Genomic DNA, 13,797 nt, shown 5'->3' on the forward strand with positions numbered 1-13,797 from the left:
CCATTTCATAGGCTCCCAACTTACATAAATTGATCGATTATTCTTCACCGTGTAATACAAATCGGGATGCAACGCATGGGTTTTGATAGTGTCAAATGACACTAATAAGGCAGAGACGGATGCGGAGCTCAGTCTGGAATTGTCGGGCGACGGATATGATTTGTTCTTTAGACTTTAGAGCCAAGAAACCTGTGGAGTCGCAGTGCCTGGGTGTGTCTCTTGTGCCAATCTCACGACTATCGCAACCCACGACTCCGATTACATGGTAAGTTTACTCGATATTTCAATCATTCTATTGTGTTCACTTCAGCGAATCAACAAAAAGTAATGTTGCACTTTCAGTTTCCACTGAAAACATCAGAATAAGCATGATCTTTTAAGGGTAAATCAGAAGCAAAAGGAAGGAGAGATGGACCCACCTCCAGGGCATCAAGAGTGGTGGGAAACATCCCACAAGTGAACCAAACTTTCCCCTCAAATAATCTCTCTCTTCCAATCTAACGGCCTCTCTGTTGGATATATGGTGGCCTTGCTGGGTGCACGCTCCATAGATGCATCTCACGTCAAGCATTTCATGTCCAGAATCTACCACTACAACCGGAAGCAGGCCATCAATCCAACCATGGACAGAGAGAACACACGGCGTCCCAGAGTCACGTGTCCCGATAAAGATTTCAATCCTACGGTGATGGCACTCAACGACGTGATGATGCAGTGCATGCTGGACAATGCGTGGTACCAGAACCTTCAGAAGGGTCTCGGGTTGTTAGCGACTAATCAGATGTTGAATTCGGGAAAGGAGACCCGAATATGGCGAGTTTGATGACTAGAGAACAGCTAGTGTTCTACAAACACTTCATCGCGGCCACGATCAAGCTGAGCAGACGGGTATCAAGACAGGGTATGATGGTGAGATTAGAAAATACTGTGGATTTTTCAATTATAATTGAGCTTTATCGTACTTGAAATGAGATTGTATCTCATGGATTTGCTTGCTTACAGCAAAATTCGTGTCTACTTATTGAGAACATCTGATTTTGTGCTTCTGCTTTCAGTTAGATTCAGCTAGTGAAAAATCATAAATGAAAAATATGTACGAGGATTTTCTCATTAGTGAAACATCATAAATCAGAAATAGATCATTCAATCATCAGATGCAAGCTACAAATTTATGTATAATGAATATCTTTGATAAGTACAATGTGCAAACAATGTGCTACAAATAATCAAATAATACCAGTATCAGCCGATCATAAATACGCAGCCAAAAGAAATTGCAGCAACACTAATTTCTACTGAGTGCTAAAAGTTAGTAGCATTTTTCAGCACCAGCTATTACAAACATTGATCAAATCATTTGATCTGTCCAATACTATTCGGATGACTCAAGCATGCAACACCCGAAGAGTGGGGGGGAGGTGTGGGGGTGTGGGACAATTGACTAATTCTGCATCTCACTCAAATGAACTAGCACCAAAACTTTGCATGGTCGCAGAAGATACTTTGAATACAACATGAACAAACAGGACAATAAGCATTAACTGGCTTTCCTAGTAGATCCACTGTTAGTCAAGCCAGAATAAAGACAACAGAGTACAAGTCCAGCCTTACCTCTTAACAGAGAGCATCTCCATCAAACTAGTCTAAGGTCAACTTTCAATGCACTTGTATCCAGCTATATCCAGGGGACTTTGAAATTCCTTTGTGAATCATATTTTGTCTCAGATGCTCAGCATTTTCCCAACTACCTGCTTCTGAATAAACCTTAAACAGCAGTACGTGAGCTGCATCATTTTCCGGGACCAATTGACATAACATTTGAGAAGCCCATTCTCCTAATTCTCTATTTCCATGTATCCTGCAACCACTAAGGAAAGATCTCCAAATACCAGGCCAAGGTGAAAAAGGCATTGTTTTAATCAAACCCTTAGCACCTTCAAGGTATCCGTTTCGCGACAGCATATCTACTAAGCAGCCGAAAACTCCTGGAGAGGGTTCCAACCCATAATCCGATTTCATTGACTCAAACAATGCACAACCTTGATCAACACACCCCATATGACCACAAGCAGAAATGACAGAGATAAAAGTAGCCTGACTAGGACATAGATTTGCCAACTTCATTTTGTGAAAGAGTTCCAAAGCTTCCGTTATGAGACCATGATGAGCATAAGCCATGATCATGGAATTGAATATAACCACGTCATCTGACCCAGATGACTGATTGAAAGCTAATCTCGCACTAGCAATGTCCCCGCACTTTGCATAAGCATCAATAATTGAACTAGCAACATATACATGTCTATCATAGCCCGTCTTGGTAGCAAGTGAATGGACAGATTTAGCTCGATCAAAAGAACTACTATCGGCACAACTGTTAAATATACTGCCGAAGATGAACTCATCGGGTTTCCCATCAGCTTCTAAAACAAAGTTCAGAGATCTAATGGCTTCACTATGGAAGCCGCTGCCATTGAAGGTTGATATCATAATACTCCAGCAGGTCAAATCTAATTTCTCAAGTGCATCAAAACATAGAAAAGCAATATCTGGACACCCGAACCTAACATAGAATTTAGCTAACGAGCAGCAAATATGATTATTTCCCGAAAGAGCCCTCTTAATTATCACTCCATGAATTTGTCTCCCCATCTTCTCGTATCCAGATTTGACACAGGTTTCTAAAATGCTGGCAAACGTAGATACATTAGTCTCCACTCCTGAACTTAATAAATTGCAGAAAACCTGGAGAGCTTCTGGATAACAACAACACAAATTGTACCCAGAAATCAATTCATTGAAATCACCAGTCCCCTTTGACAGTATGCTATCGAAAACTGAACATGCCATAAGTAACGCGTTGCATTTGGCAAACATGTTGATAAGTGAACTTGTGACATTACTGTGGTGAAAGTGTCCGAAATGCACGGCAAGACAGCAAAGCTGCAGGCCCATGTTTAAATCACATGCATTTCCACATTGCCTGAACAAGACGGAAAAAGTAACTTCAGTAGGCTTCAATCCTGCAAGCATGAATTTATGAAATAAGCCTGCAACTTTTGTCACATCCCGTTCTTCATGGAAGGCCCCAATTACTGTATTCCAGGATATAACATCTTTCTTTTGCATCCTATCAAATACGTCAAAAGCATATTTCTCCTGACTATGTTTAAGATACATATCAATGAGTGAATTCATCACTGGAATGCTAAATTGCACGTCGCTACACATGATCAGCCCATGAAGCTGTTTTCCGTAATACAAATTACCCAACAGTATGCAGCCTTTAAGGGCATTGATAAACGTAAACTCATCCATAATCACTCCCTTGGTCCTCATTGAAGACGCAAGCCTCATGGCCTCAATTCCACATCCGCACAGTACATACCCTCCTATCATAGCATTCCAACAGCCAACATCGCAATTCTCCATGTAATTAAAAATCTGCTCGGCTTCTTCAACACAACCCAACTTGGAATATAAGCTCAACATTGAACTCCCGAAAAAAGAATCCTTTTCCATCCCCAGCTTCACAGCAATACCATGAACGCACAGACCCAACTCGCAAGCCTCCGTGATGGCGCAGGCTTTCAAAACACTGCCAATAGAAAACTCGTTTGGCCGTAACCCACTCCTCATCAACGACAGAAAAACCCGGAAACCTACATCTAGCTCCCCATTACGTACCGCACCCGAGATAAGCGAAGTCCAAGAGACGACATTTCTTTGAGGCATTTCACCGAACACCTTGAGCCCGTCGCCCAAAGCCCCACACCTCGAGTACACATTGATGAGATGGTTCTGAACAAAGACGTCATCTCTGAACCCAAGCTTGACTGCCCCACAATGGGCTTGAGCTCCAACGGCCAATGCCTGTGACTCGGCGGAGATGGAGAGGAGCTTCGCAAGTGCAGCAACACGTCGCTGTCTCTGTAGCGATGCATGACCGAAATCGGAAGAACCCAACCGAAAGGCGAGGTTTTGGTGGTCGCGTGCGAATGTCGGGCGGAGTTTACGGGCGGCTTCGATGGACAGAGAAGGTTTGAGCGTCGATGGCAGAGGAGGGATTCTCATGTGACATCGTAAAGATGAGCAACAGCGTCGTGTCCTCCAAACAGAGCAAACTTTTTGGGGTTACATCAAAGCAGAAATTAATAATTCGAAATGAGGATACCCAAACAACTCACAAAGTTCGCTACTTTACTCTTTTTTTCTTTTCGAATTGCGATATTCTCAGTTTTCTTGAAACATATTTTGGAACGTACATGAAAACGACCCACAAGTAGTGGTTGGCTCAGCCCACTGCGTGATGCTGTGAATACGTGATTCGCTTGTACAATGTACGATGATGATGTTGGGAAAGTATGAAAGAAACACTTGCGCGAGACCCGTTGTTTCTCCTGGTCTTCCGCTTCTATTCACTGTCTGAATTTTCTTTCTCTCTTTTCCAAAATAAGGAAAGCTCCACTCTTTTCCGCAACCTCCACGATCTGAGTAAGTCCATCGTTCTCGATCTTTTCCTGCTTCCGATTCACCATTGGGTTTGATCGCGCGAAGCATCGCTGTTCATGATCCCGGGTTGTGTTTTTACCTTTCGAGTTCGCGGTCTGTTTGCTGGGCTTTATTCAATCTCTCCCTGTTTTCGAAAGAAGAGTAAAGTATGTCTGCGTTTCTCGAGTTACTGCAATGCGTCCTCTGCTGTGAAGAGGAAAGCGTTTATGAGTATCGCCAAGCTCAGAGAAATCTTGGGCATGACGGTCCTCCTCTTCTCGATCGAATTCGAAGCGCCTTTGGTTTATTGCCCACACATCATCATCAAGAACATGAATCTCAGCAATCAGAGACTTCACGGTCACTGCTCTGGAATACCCACGAGCCATCACCTCTCAAATTCACGCCTGTTTCCTCATCATCCTCCCCTTGCCATGTTGTTGTGCACAATCCAATGACCAGAGACCCAATCAGGCCTAGAAATGAGCCAAATCTGACCAGGACTGTTGGTGGCTCAACCCAGTCTTCTCATGTCACATCTCCTTTCAAAGCAGTCCCTTCAGCTTCTCCGAAACCATCCCCTTCTGTATCAAAGCCGTCGACCGCCTCTTCTAGGGATCCGTTTGTTTCCCCGGCCAAACCGGCGGCCGTTTCAGCTCACTCGAATCAGTATGTGTTTAAGTCATCTCCATCTTCGGATGAGCCGTCTTTATCTCGCTTGCTACATCCTTCTCTTTCGAAAACATCCTCACCAACTCCATCTCCATTCAAAGCGGTACCTTCGGCTTCTCCTAAACCATCCCCTTCTGTATCAAAGCCCTCAACCGCCACTTCTAGTGATCCATTTGTTTCGGGGACCAAACTGCCACCAATTTCCACTCACTCGAATCAAAATGTAGCAAAACTCCCTCGGCCTTCCGATGAGCCGTCTCCATCTCGTGTGCAGTCTCCTTCTTCATCGAAAACAACCTTGCATACCCCAAAGGCGCAAGAAGGTTCTGCTCAACAATATAAGCCACTCTTACATGCAGTTGCCCCACTTTCTCAAAATACGCAAAAGGAGACTGTTTATGTTCAGGAAGATACTTCCCCTATTTACAACATCCCCAAGGATATCGAAGATTTGATAAAGCGAGACACTGTGCCAGGGGTTCTCCGGAAACCACTATCTCCATCCACCTATAGGGATTATTTTGCAGCTCTTCTATATGCGGAGGACTTCTATATTGAGGTAACGATGATGCATGACCATTTAATGTTCCTATTTTGCTGTGCAAATTAATGTGTGGCGATAATGTCAGTGCCACATGTGACATTGACAGTGTGGTTACAGAGATTGAAATCCTTATCTCCATCCTCCCAATCTTTTATGATCACTTGCGATGTGAGAATGCAATCAAGTGTGGTGGATGAAGTCGGTAGCAGTAATTGTTAATTATCGTGTGTTCTCGTATAGGTTCATTGTGATAGCTGCTAGGCCACTGCAATGTCATGACCTCATTTTACAGAGAAATTTTCAGTTGCAAGACTTGACCAAATCCATGTTGACATGAAGTTGGGTGTGAAACCGGTGGAGTTTATTTCATCATAGTCATTGTGACACCCACAATATTACCGAAAACAAGCATAAGCTCCATTCTCCCAGTAAATGTAAAAGCATTTAGTTACCGCCTCAGATTGAATGGTGTTTCCAGATTTTGTGTGCGCGCTCAGATTGTGTTCGCTCCTCTTGTACAATCAATCATCCAGATGGAACGACTGCAAATGGATGGATCTAGAGGGGCGAGACAAGAGGAGACTTGTCAGAGAAAATGCAATTAGGGGAAGACTAGTTATGGAAAGAGGCTTTGACAAGTTCAAATGTGCAAATTTTGTGAGCTTGACTCATGTAGTTCTTTGTCTATGCCATGAGATGTTATGTGTAATATGGATTCTGGATCACTTTGCAAGATTGTAGATCAATGTAGCTTGGTTAACTGCTCTTGCTACGTGACAGAAACCTTTGTAAGTTACTGGCCATGCTTACTTCGGATTCCCAAAGTTGGAAATTGGCTTACGATTTTATCATTTAAACATAGCACGCAGAGTTTATCTGTCGACTTCGGAGTTTTCAGTCATCTTCAGCTGATTCATGGCAATGAAATTGAGATTTTAGTTGAAGCTTGCTGATCTGCAATATTGAGCTATTTAGCGGTGGAATGTGGACAACTTGTCTGCTTTGTTGTGCATTCCTGATTAAGAGAGAAGCCCGTTTCAGCTTGTCTAGAAACGTGCAAAATTGACCTTCAACGCTCAAGTGAGAATATGTGACTCTGATGAGGACGAAGGCCAAAAGGTGTATGAAAAGACTAAAAGATTAAATTGGAAGGTGACTACAAACAAGCCTTGAGGATCTAGGTCTTACTGAGGATTTGCTATGAAACGTAGCGCAATTGCATGAAAAGTTTAATTGCTGTTGTTTTCGTTGTCACGTCACTTACATATTCAAACTTAGAGGTTTATAGAACCAACTTGTTGATGGATAGTGACAGAGTTGTCATGCACTCATGCCCCATTTCACCATGCTTGCCATTTTCTGCAACAATGAAATGACGTGCTTTTAAGATGGAACTTTGTTTATAAATGCAACGGTCTCCAATGAAGTAGGAACTCGAGGTACTATTACTACTGTGAAGCATCATGTATTGTAGATTGAGTCATTTTTAGGTGACTATAACACTTTGAGTAGATGTAGGTGTCCCCGTGTCAATAATTCAAGATTTGTTTTATGATGGTCTAACTATCATTCTTGTATTTGAATCAGAAATGGACTGATTTCATTATTAAGGATGTCATGTTGGAGCTGGAACAATCGACTGTTTACAAGAATGCACGGGAGAATGATTGCTTCAGTGAGAAAGATTGTGTAAGTTTTGTCAAATTCAAGATGGAATCAATACCAGAGCGTCGACCATTCCTTCTATCGAGAGATTTTGTTTTTGCAAAGCCCCTCTATAAGAAAGATACACAGTATCAGGTTAGTCCCTTTCAAGTACATTTAAGATTAAATGTTAGTATTGTGCTCTGCTTGAAAATGTCATATTTCATCTCGCATCTGCTTGCTGATTGTGCTTTTGCATCTGCTTTTCCTTCATTGATTTTCTGATGATAATTGAACGGCCATATGGTGGCTCCAATTGTTCGATTATCAGTGAAATTTTTCTGATCACCGAAGCACTGGTCAAGTTGAGCGCTGAAAAATACAATGGTCTTCACGCTGGCATCACTTGATTATGATATGATTGCTGGCAATCTTGTCTCAGTGTGAAGTGTCATGGCATCCATGAAGGCATACAAATGTCTATGCTACTATCTGCGCAGTTGCATGCCCACACTGACAAGCATAAGCATGTCACTTGCAAAAACACGTCCTTGTGCGTGGAAATACACATCCATGCCTCTCTTAGAAATTGTTCTTTCCTGAGTTTGATAAAAATCCAGTTACTTTATATGTCGAATGGCTATTCGTCCATACAACATCTCAAATTCAAGGGGCTGGATTAAGGAGTGGTTTGTATTACTAGAGAAGAGGCATTTGGTTTGTATTTTTTCCATCCATATAGGCTCTTCCATTGCTATTCTTTTGCAGTGTCTAGCAGCAGTCTCAGTTAATTACTTACCTTTGATGCCTAAAACATTTAGTTGAGCTTGCTTGTACTCCTTCCCACTTCCCAGTATTAATCATCATTATCGTAAAGCAGGGTTTTGTGTATCGAGTGAAGAAGGGGTCTGTCGTCTTAGCAGAGTTTGGCGATGATTTTCACTCCCAGCATCATTCTAGCAGCAGATACAACATCAGCTTTTCTTTCAATAGAGTTTGCTTGAAGAGAGCTCATCAAGCAGTTGAAACCGCCGCCGCTGTTCCTTCGTTCCGCAACTTCCTTTTCCCCAAATGTACATTCAGACATAATTTGTTTGCCTTGCCATCTCTCTATTTTTCAAATGACGTGCTTTACTCGGAGCAGAGATCCGCAATCCGTCAGATTCTAACTCTCAAAGGTTCAGCACCATTTCTCATTGAGGGTCCTCTTTGTACACGGGGCCTAGGCCTATCAAGGACTGGAGCAGTGGTTAGGGAAGCTGTGTCGCAAGTATACCAACGCTCTAAAGATACTAGGATTCTTGTGTCTGCACCTATAAACAAAACGTGCGATATTCTGATGAGAAGCTTGAAGCAGGATATCCCAGATTCCGAAATATTTCGAGCAAATGCTGCATTCCGTGAGAAAGATGGCGTGCCTGTTGACATTCTCCCTTCATGTCTTTATAGAAAGAAAAGCGAGTGTTTCGCTTGTCCTCCCCTCCCGGAACTCCAAAGATTCAAGGTAATATTTTCGACTTTTGTGAGTAGCTTCAGGCTACACAATGAAGGCATCAACGCGGGACACTTCAGTCATATTTTCCTCGTCGATGCATCATCCACATCCGAACCAGAGGCAATGATTGTGCTAGCTAATTTGGCCAACGAGGATACAACTGTTGTAGTCACCGGCGCGCAGGGAAATCGCTCAAGGTGGGTGCGATCCCCAATTGCTCAGAAGAATGGTCTCTGGAGATCATACTTTGAGAGGCTCAAAGAATTTACACCGTACAAGAACCTCGACCCTGCATTCATCGCCCAATTGGACCCTGAGCCGGAATCAGATGAAACTAGCAGCTATTGAGTATCAGTTGCTGTTGTATATAAGCTCTGGCTACTTAACAATGCACTTGATGTGCTTTGTTTTCTCATTTCCATGTTTGAGCTGAGTTGCAAGAGAAAGGGATGAAAATTATGTTGGTATCAGTATGTATGCAATTTGCCCTTAATAAATCGAGCAGTTGGTTTTCTGTTTGTAATTCAGTTGTAAAGGTTCCTTCTACATAAATTTCACTGCTTCTCTTCTCCTACTCTCGAGTCTCATTTAAAGTAAATAGCTGTTTCCTTCGAAATTTTCTCCTCTAGTTATCCAGAAGCTGCCAGCACCTAAAGTTCGCATCTTCAAGCTGTTCGACGAAAGATCGTGATACATCTCGAGCCTTTTAGCTAGGAATTGATACTGCAACGTGGAGGAACAGGGAGATTGGATTGATTAATGGAAGATCAGAGGATGACTCTGATGGTGCAAATGCATGGCACTTAGCTCGAACCAAATCAAAGGAGCTTCTTGAACTTAGGGTTAATACCACGAAAAACCCCAAACTGATATACCTAAGATAATTTTACCCCAAACTAATTTTTTGATCACAAAAAATCCCAAATTGGTACACTTGTGATAAATTTACTTTCAGTTTGCTTTTGTTAAATTTTATTATCAAATTACTTTGTTAAATGACACGTGGCAGTTGACTTATGTACCGGTTTTTTGTTTTACCTTCCGTTTGTCACAGGTGTACCAGTTTGTGATTTTTTGTGGTATTAATCCAATTTAACGAAAACTGATGAATGGTAAATTTACCAGTTTTGGGTTTTTAGTGGTAAAAAAATTAGTTTGGGGTAAATTTGTTATAGATGTATCAGTTTCAGGTTTTTGGTAGTATTAACTCTTTAACTTATAATGCGACATACAATCAACTCGTGTTAATTTCGACTGACAAGGACAAAAGGTTTAAATCAAAGGCCACTGTCTGTTCCTCTCTTGAGAAAAGTTACCAGTATCAGCTCCAACACTCCCGTATTGAATTGGAGATGTAAATAACAGGGAGGATAACCGGAAAAATGCTAAAATACACCAGAAAAATTAACAAAAGAAAAACATCCCAACGGAAATCACGAATTATTTTCGGACACCTAACCAGTTCTAAAAAGAATGACGCAGCATGAGCCGTAAATATATTTTTTTGGTCGAAATGAGCCATAGAAATATTAAGAGCTGATATCCATACTGCTTCAGCCTTTTTTTTTTTTAAAACCTTGAATGAGTTCAATCACGGTCATATGCACTAAAACTTCTGGGTTCACAAAGGGAATAACCTTTGATCAAAGACATATATGACTAGCATCACCAGATGCATGCTACATTGTCCAAGAAGCAGTTTCCCTGAGGCAAAATTGCGATACGATGATCTGCATAATGACATGTTGTCAATAGGGTCTAACTCGTTGGAGATGATTGCTTCAGCTTTGCTGGCAAGATTGCCCCGGCTTCATCTGCTGTGCTTTTCTTCTTTCACACTACCTGCGATATCATTTTATGCAAATGCTCAACAGAGAAAGCACATAAATGAATAGAACAATCGATAAGTATTTCCATCGAGCAAATGCAATCAGAAGCATCATTCGCGCAGTTTGAGCAAATCATTGTTCCCTTCCAATCTTGCCACATGAGGCTCCTGCAAAGCATTTCCAGGGATAAAAAGATTAGGACATACATGTACATGTAGACAGGATACGCATGAAAGTACAAAGAGGATGGCCTTAGCTGTAGAGCTGGTATCTGCCCCCCCTCCCCTTAAGACATGCACACTGCTGTTCTGAGCATTCACAGCCAAGTGAAATGGGCAAGATCTAATGGAAAAGATAGGCCTTTAAAGGATGCAATCGTTAGTTGCCAGGATCAAGATCCAATACACAGAAAAAGAGTGAGAAACGAAAAAAACCTTAAAGAAAGAACTAATTCCATCTTGTCTACTCTACTATATCAACCATCTAAAACTTGAGTGTCGATGCCACAGAAGGTTCGAGTGTCGATGGCAGAGAAGAGATTCTCAAGTGACATCGTACAATGAGCAACAGTGTCGCGTTTTCTAAACAGAGCAAAATTTTTGGAGTAGAAGAGAAAATTTCAAACAAGAATATGAAGTTTGGTCATTTTCTTCTACTTTCTTCTTTTTCTTCTCTTTCTTTATCAGGGAAAAATTTTAAAAAGAGCCTGAACTGAGAGTTTTTTTTTTAAAATAAAAAAATAGTTCGAAGTTGACATTATCTCAACTAAGGTCCTAAAAGTCTTTTTCAAATAAGATCACAACCTTACTTACTAGTCAAATCTTAATATGGCCAGGGGCATTATCGTCCAAAAGTCTTTTTCTTTCCTTTTCTTTCTCCTTCGCTCCCTCTCCCGTCTCAACCGCGGCTTCCCCCCAAGAGCGCCTTCGACGTGCTCATCACTTGTGTTTGTTGTCTCAACCGCCTTGGCGAAGCCGTGCGCATTGGCTTTGACCTCAAGGCCGTGACGCCGGAATTCCATCCGTAGCGGCCACATTCAAGCCTCGGTCGACAGAGTCCGCCTCAACGCATTCCGAGCGGTAGCCTAAAAGAGGAAAAAGTAAGCGCCTCGATCTTGGGCTAGTGGATAATTCCTGATTGTGGTGGGATGGAGATCATAACGGGACAAGTTGGTTTCTTTTCCTCATGGATCAAAAGACTTGCCTGTTCTCTCTCTTTTCTCGGTTGTCAATTTCCTCATCCTCTCCATTCATTTAATTTTACCATCCACAATGCACGATCTCATCTCATCTGTTATAATAATTAAATATCAAATCACGTATTCATCTAACAGTTTAATTTTTTAGAATAGTTGGCAGCGGTCCTATAAAACTATATCATCGAATGCCTCGAGCGATCTTTGTTCTTCGGACGCGTGTGCTGTGTCTTCCGCAAATTGGCGTAGTCAGAGCTAGTCACCGCGGAGGCAACATTTCTTCTAATTCTTGAACCAACCGAGGGAACGCCACCTTTCGATTCGCTCACTCGTACAAGCAATATGTATTAGCTGTCTTTCTATTGAAACCTTTGTTTCTTTTTCAGTCGTGATCAGTAATGATTGTGGATTGAAGAAATTTGTGGTTTCGCAGGGACGAAAGGTGATGATTCGGGGTAGTTAAAAAATGGGGAAAAATGTCATAAAAATCATAAACCTTTTACGTTGATGTCAATTTAATCATAAACCATTTTTTAGTGCTAATTTAGTCTTAAACCTTTTATCTTTATATCAATTCAGTACTAATTTTAGTCGGATTTTACTGACGTGGACACTAGCCGATCTACATGGCACCGCCGACGATGACCTGGACAACTTTCAATAATATTTTGATATTTTTCAAAAAAAATTTCTTTTCTTTTTCTTTCTTTTCTTTTTCTTTTTTTACTTTACCTCCTTTCTTCCTCCAGCTGGTCGCCGGATCGGCAACCGGCTGGAGGCCTCACCGGCCACTGGTGAGGCTCACCGCCCTCGCCAGCGATGGCGAAGGTGAGCCTTGCGCTGGGCTGGGCGAGGCACGACCTCGCCGGATTTGGCGAGGTCGGGTCTCACCCACGGCCAGCGAGGCTCGACCTCGCCAGATCCAGCGAGGTCGTGCCTCGCCCAGCCTAGCGCGAGGCTCGAGGCCTCGCCGTATGGCCGCGAGGGCGGCCAAGGGGTCTCGGAGGACCGCGATTGGCATGGCATGGCTGAGAGGAAGACTGGTTCCAAGAGACTTTGCCGTCGCTCCCCACACTCACCTTGAGTCCCGAGACCACCAGCTCGAGGTACTAGAGATCGGGCTTCTTCTGCCATAGCACGAACACGCCGACCTCACGTTGGGCTGGGCAAGGCTCGCCCTCACCAGATCTGGCGAGGTCGAGCCTCGTCGGCCATGGGTGAGGCTCGACTTTGCCAGATCCGGCGAGGTCATGCCTCGCCCAACCACTGGCAAGAGCGAGCCTCGCCAGTGGCAGGTGGGGCTCGCAGGAGGCCGACGAGGTCCCTCGCCGGCCCTGGCCACTAGCAACTGGTTGGCGGAAGAAGAGAGGTAAAGAAAAAAAATAAAAAATAAAAAATAAAAAATTTGAAAAATATTAAAATATTATTAAAAGTCGTCAACATCATCGCCGGCGGTGCCACGTAGGCCGGCTGGCATTCACATCAGGAAAATCCAGCTAAAATTAATCGGAAGGATTGAATTGCATAAAGACAAAACGTTTAGAACTGAATTGGCACCAATAAAAGGTTTATGACTAAATTGGCACCAATGCAAAAGGTTTATGACTTTTCTAACACTTTTCCCTTCAAAAATGGCGATGCTTAATTTTTATGGGGTGAATTTCAAATATTCATTTTTTTTTAAATCGACACAAATGGTCCTTGAACTTTGGACCGGTGTGCAATGTGGTCAATGAAATTTTGATATATATTTAATCTAGTCCCTAGACTACATGAAAATGTTCAATATTATTCCTGAACTTGAACTAATGAAAGGATAACATTAAACATTTCATATAGTTCAAGGACTAATTTGAACATGTACCAAAAGTCTGGGGATTACATTGAACAAATTAAAAGTTCAACGACCACATTACATATTAGGCTA

General features: G+C 42.4%; 2 protein-coding genes across 4 annotated transcripts; one reads left to right on the plus strand and one right to left on the minus strand.

Annotated features, from left to right (window-relative positions):
* Positions 1 to 258: 258 nt before the first annotated feature.
* On the minus strand, positions 259 to 4,224 carry LOC115663502 (pentatricopeptide repeat-containing protein At3g09040, mitochondrial-like). 3 transcript variants are annotated; one of them, XM_056313163.1, is made up of 2 exons: positions 1,612 to 4,224; positions 259 to 591 (listed from the first exon to the last, which is right to left on the minus strand). In XM_056313163.1, the coding sequence occupies exon 1, from the start codon at positions 4,072 to 4,074 to the stop codon at positions 1,657 to 1,659; it is 2,418 nt and encodes an 805-aa protein (XP_056169138.1). In that variant the 5' UTR covers positions 4,075 to 4,224; the 3' UTR covers positions 259 to 591; positions 1,612 to 1,656. The 3 variants fall into 3 exon arrangements, with proteins under 3 accessions (XP_056169138.1, XP_056169137.1, XP_056169136.1); XM_056313162.1 differs by having other exon boundaries at positions 259 to 745; XM_056313161.1 differs by having other exon boundaries at positions 259 to 876.
* Positions 4,225 to 4,428: 204 nt separating this feature from the next.
* LOC115663503 (probable RNA helicase SDE3) lies at positions 4,429 to 9,369 on the plus strand. The gene is made up of 3 exons (XM_030585505.2): positions 4,429 to 5,722; positions 7,295 to 7,507; positions 8,232 to 9,369. The coding sequence occupies exons 1-3, from the start codon at positions 4,661 to 4,663 to the stop codon at positions 9,192 to 9,194; spliced, it is 2,238 nt and encodes a 745-aa protein (XP_030441365.1). The 5' UTR covers positions 4,429 to 4,660; the 3' UTR covers positions 9,195 to 9,369.
* The last annotated feature ends 4,428 nt before the right edge of the window (positions 9,370 to 13,797 follow it).

Source organism: Syzygium oleosum, unplaced genomic scaffold (assembly GCF_021117445.2).
Source record: "Syzygium oleosum isolate NSW1041296 unplaced genomic scaffold, Sole_v2.1 Sole_v2.07, whole genome shotgun sequence".
In the NCBI taxonomy this organism is placed as follows: domain Eukaryota; kingdom Viridiplantae; phylum Streptophyta; class Magnoliopsida; order Myrtales; family Myrtaceae; genus Syzygium; species Syzygium oleosum.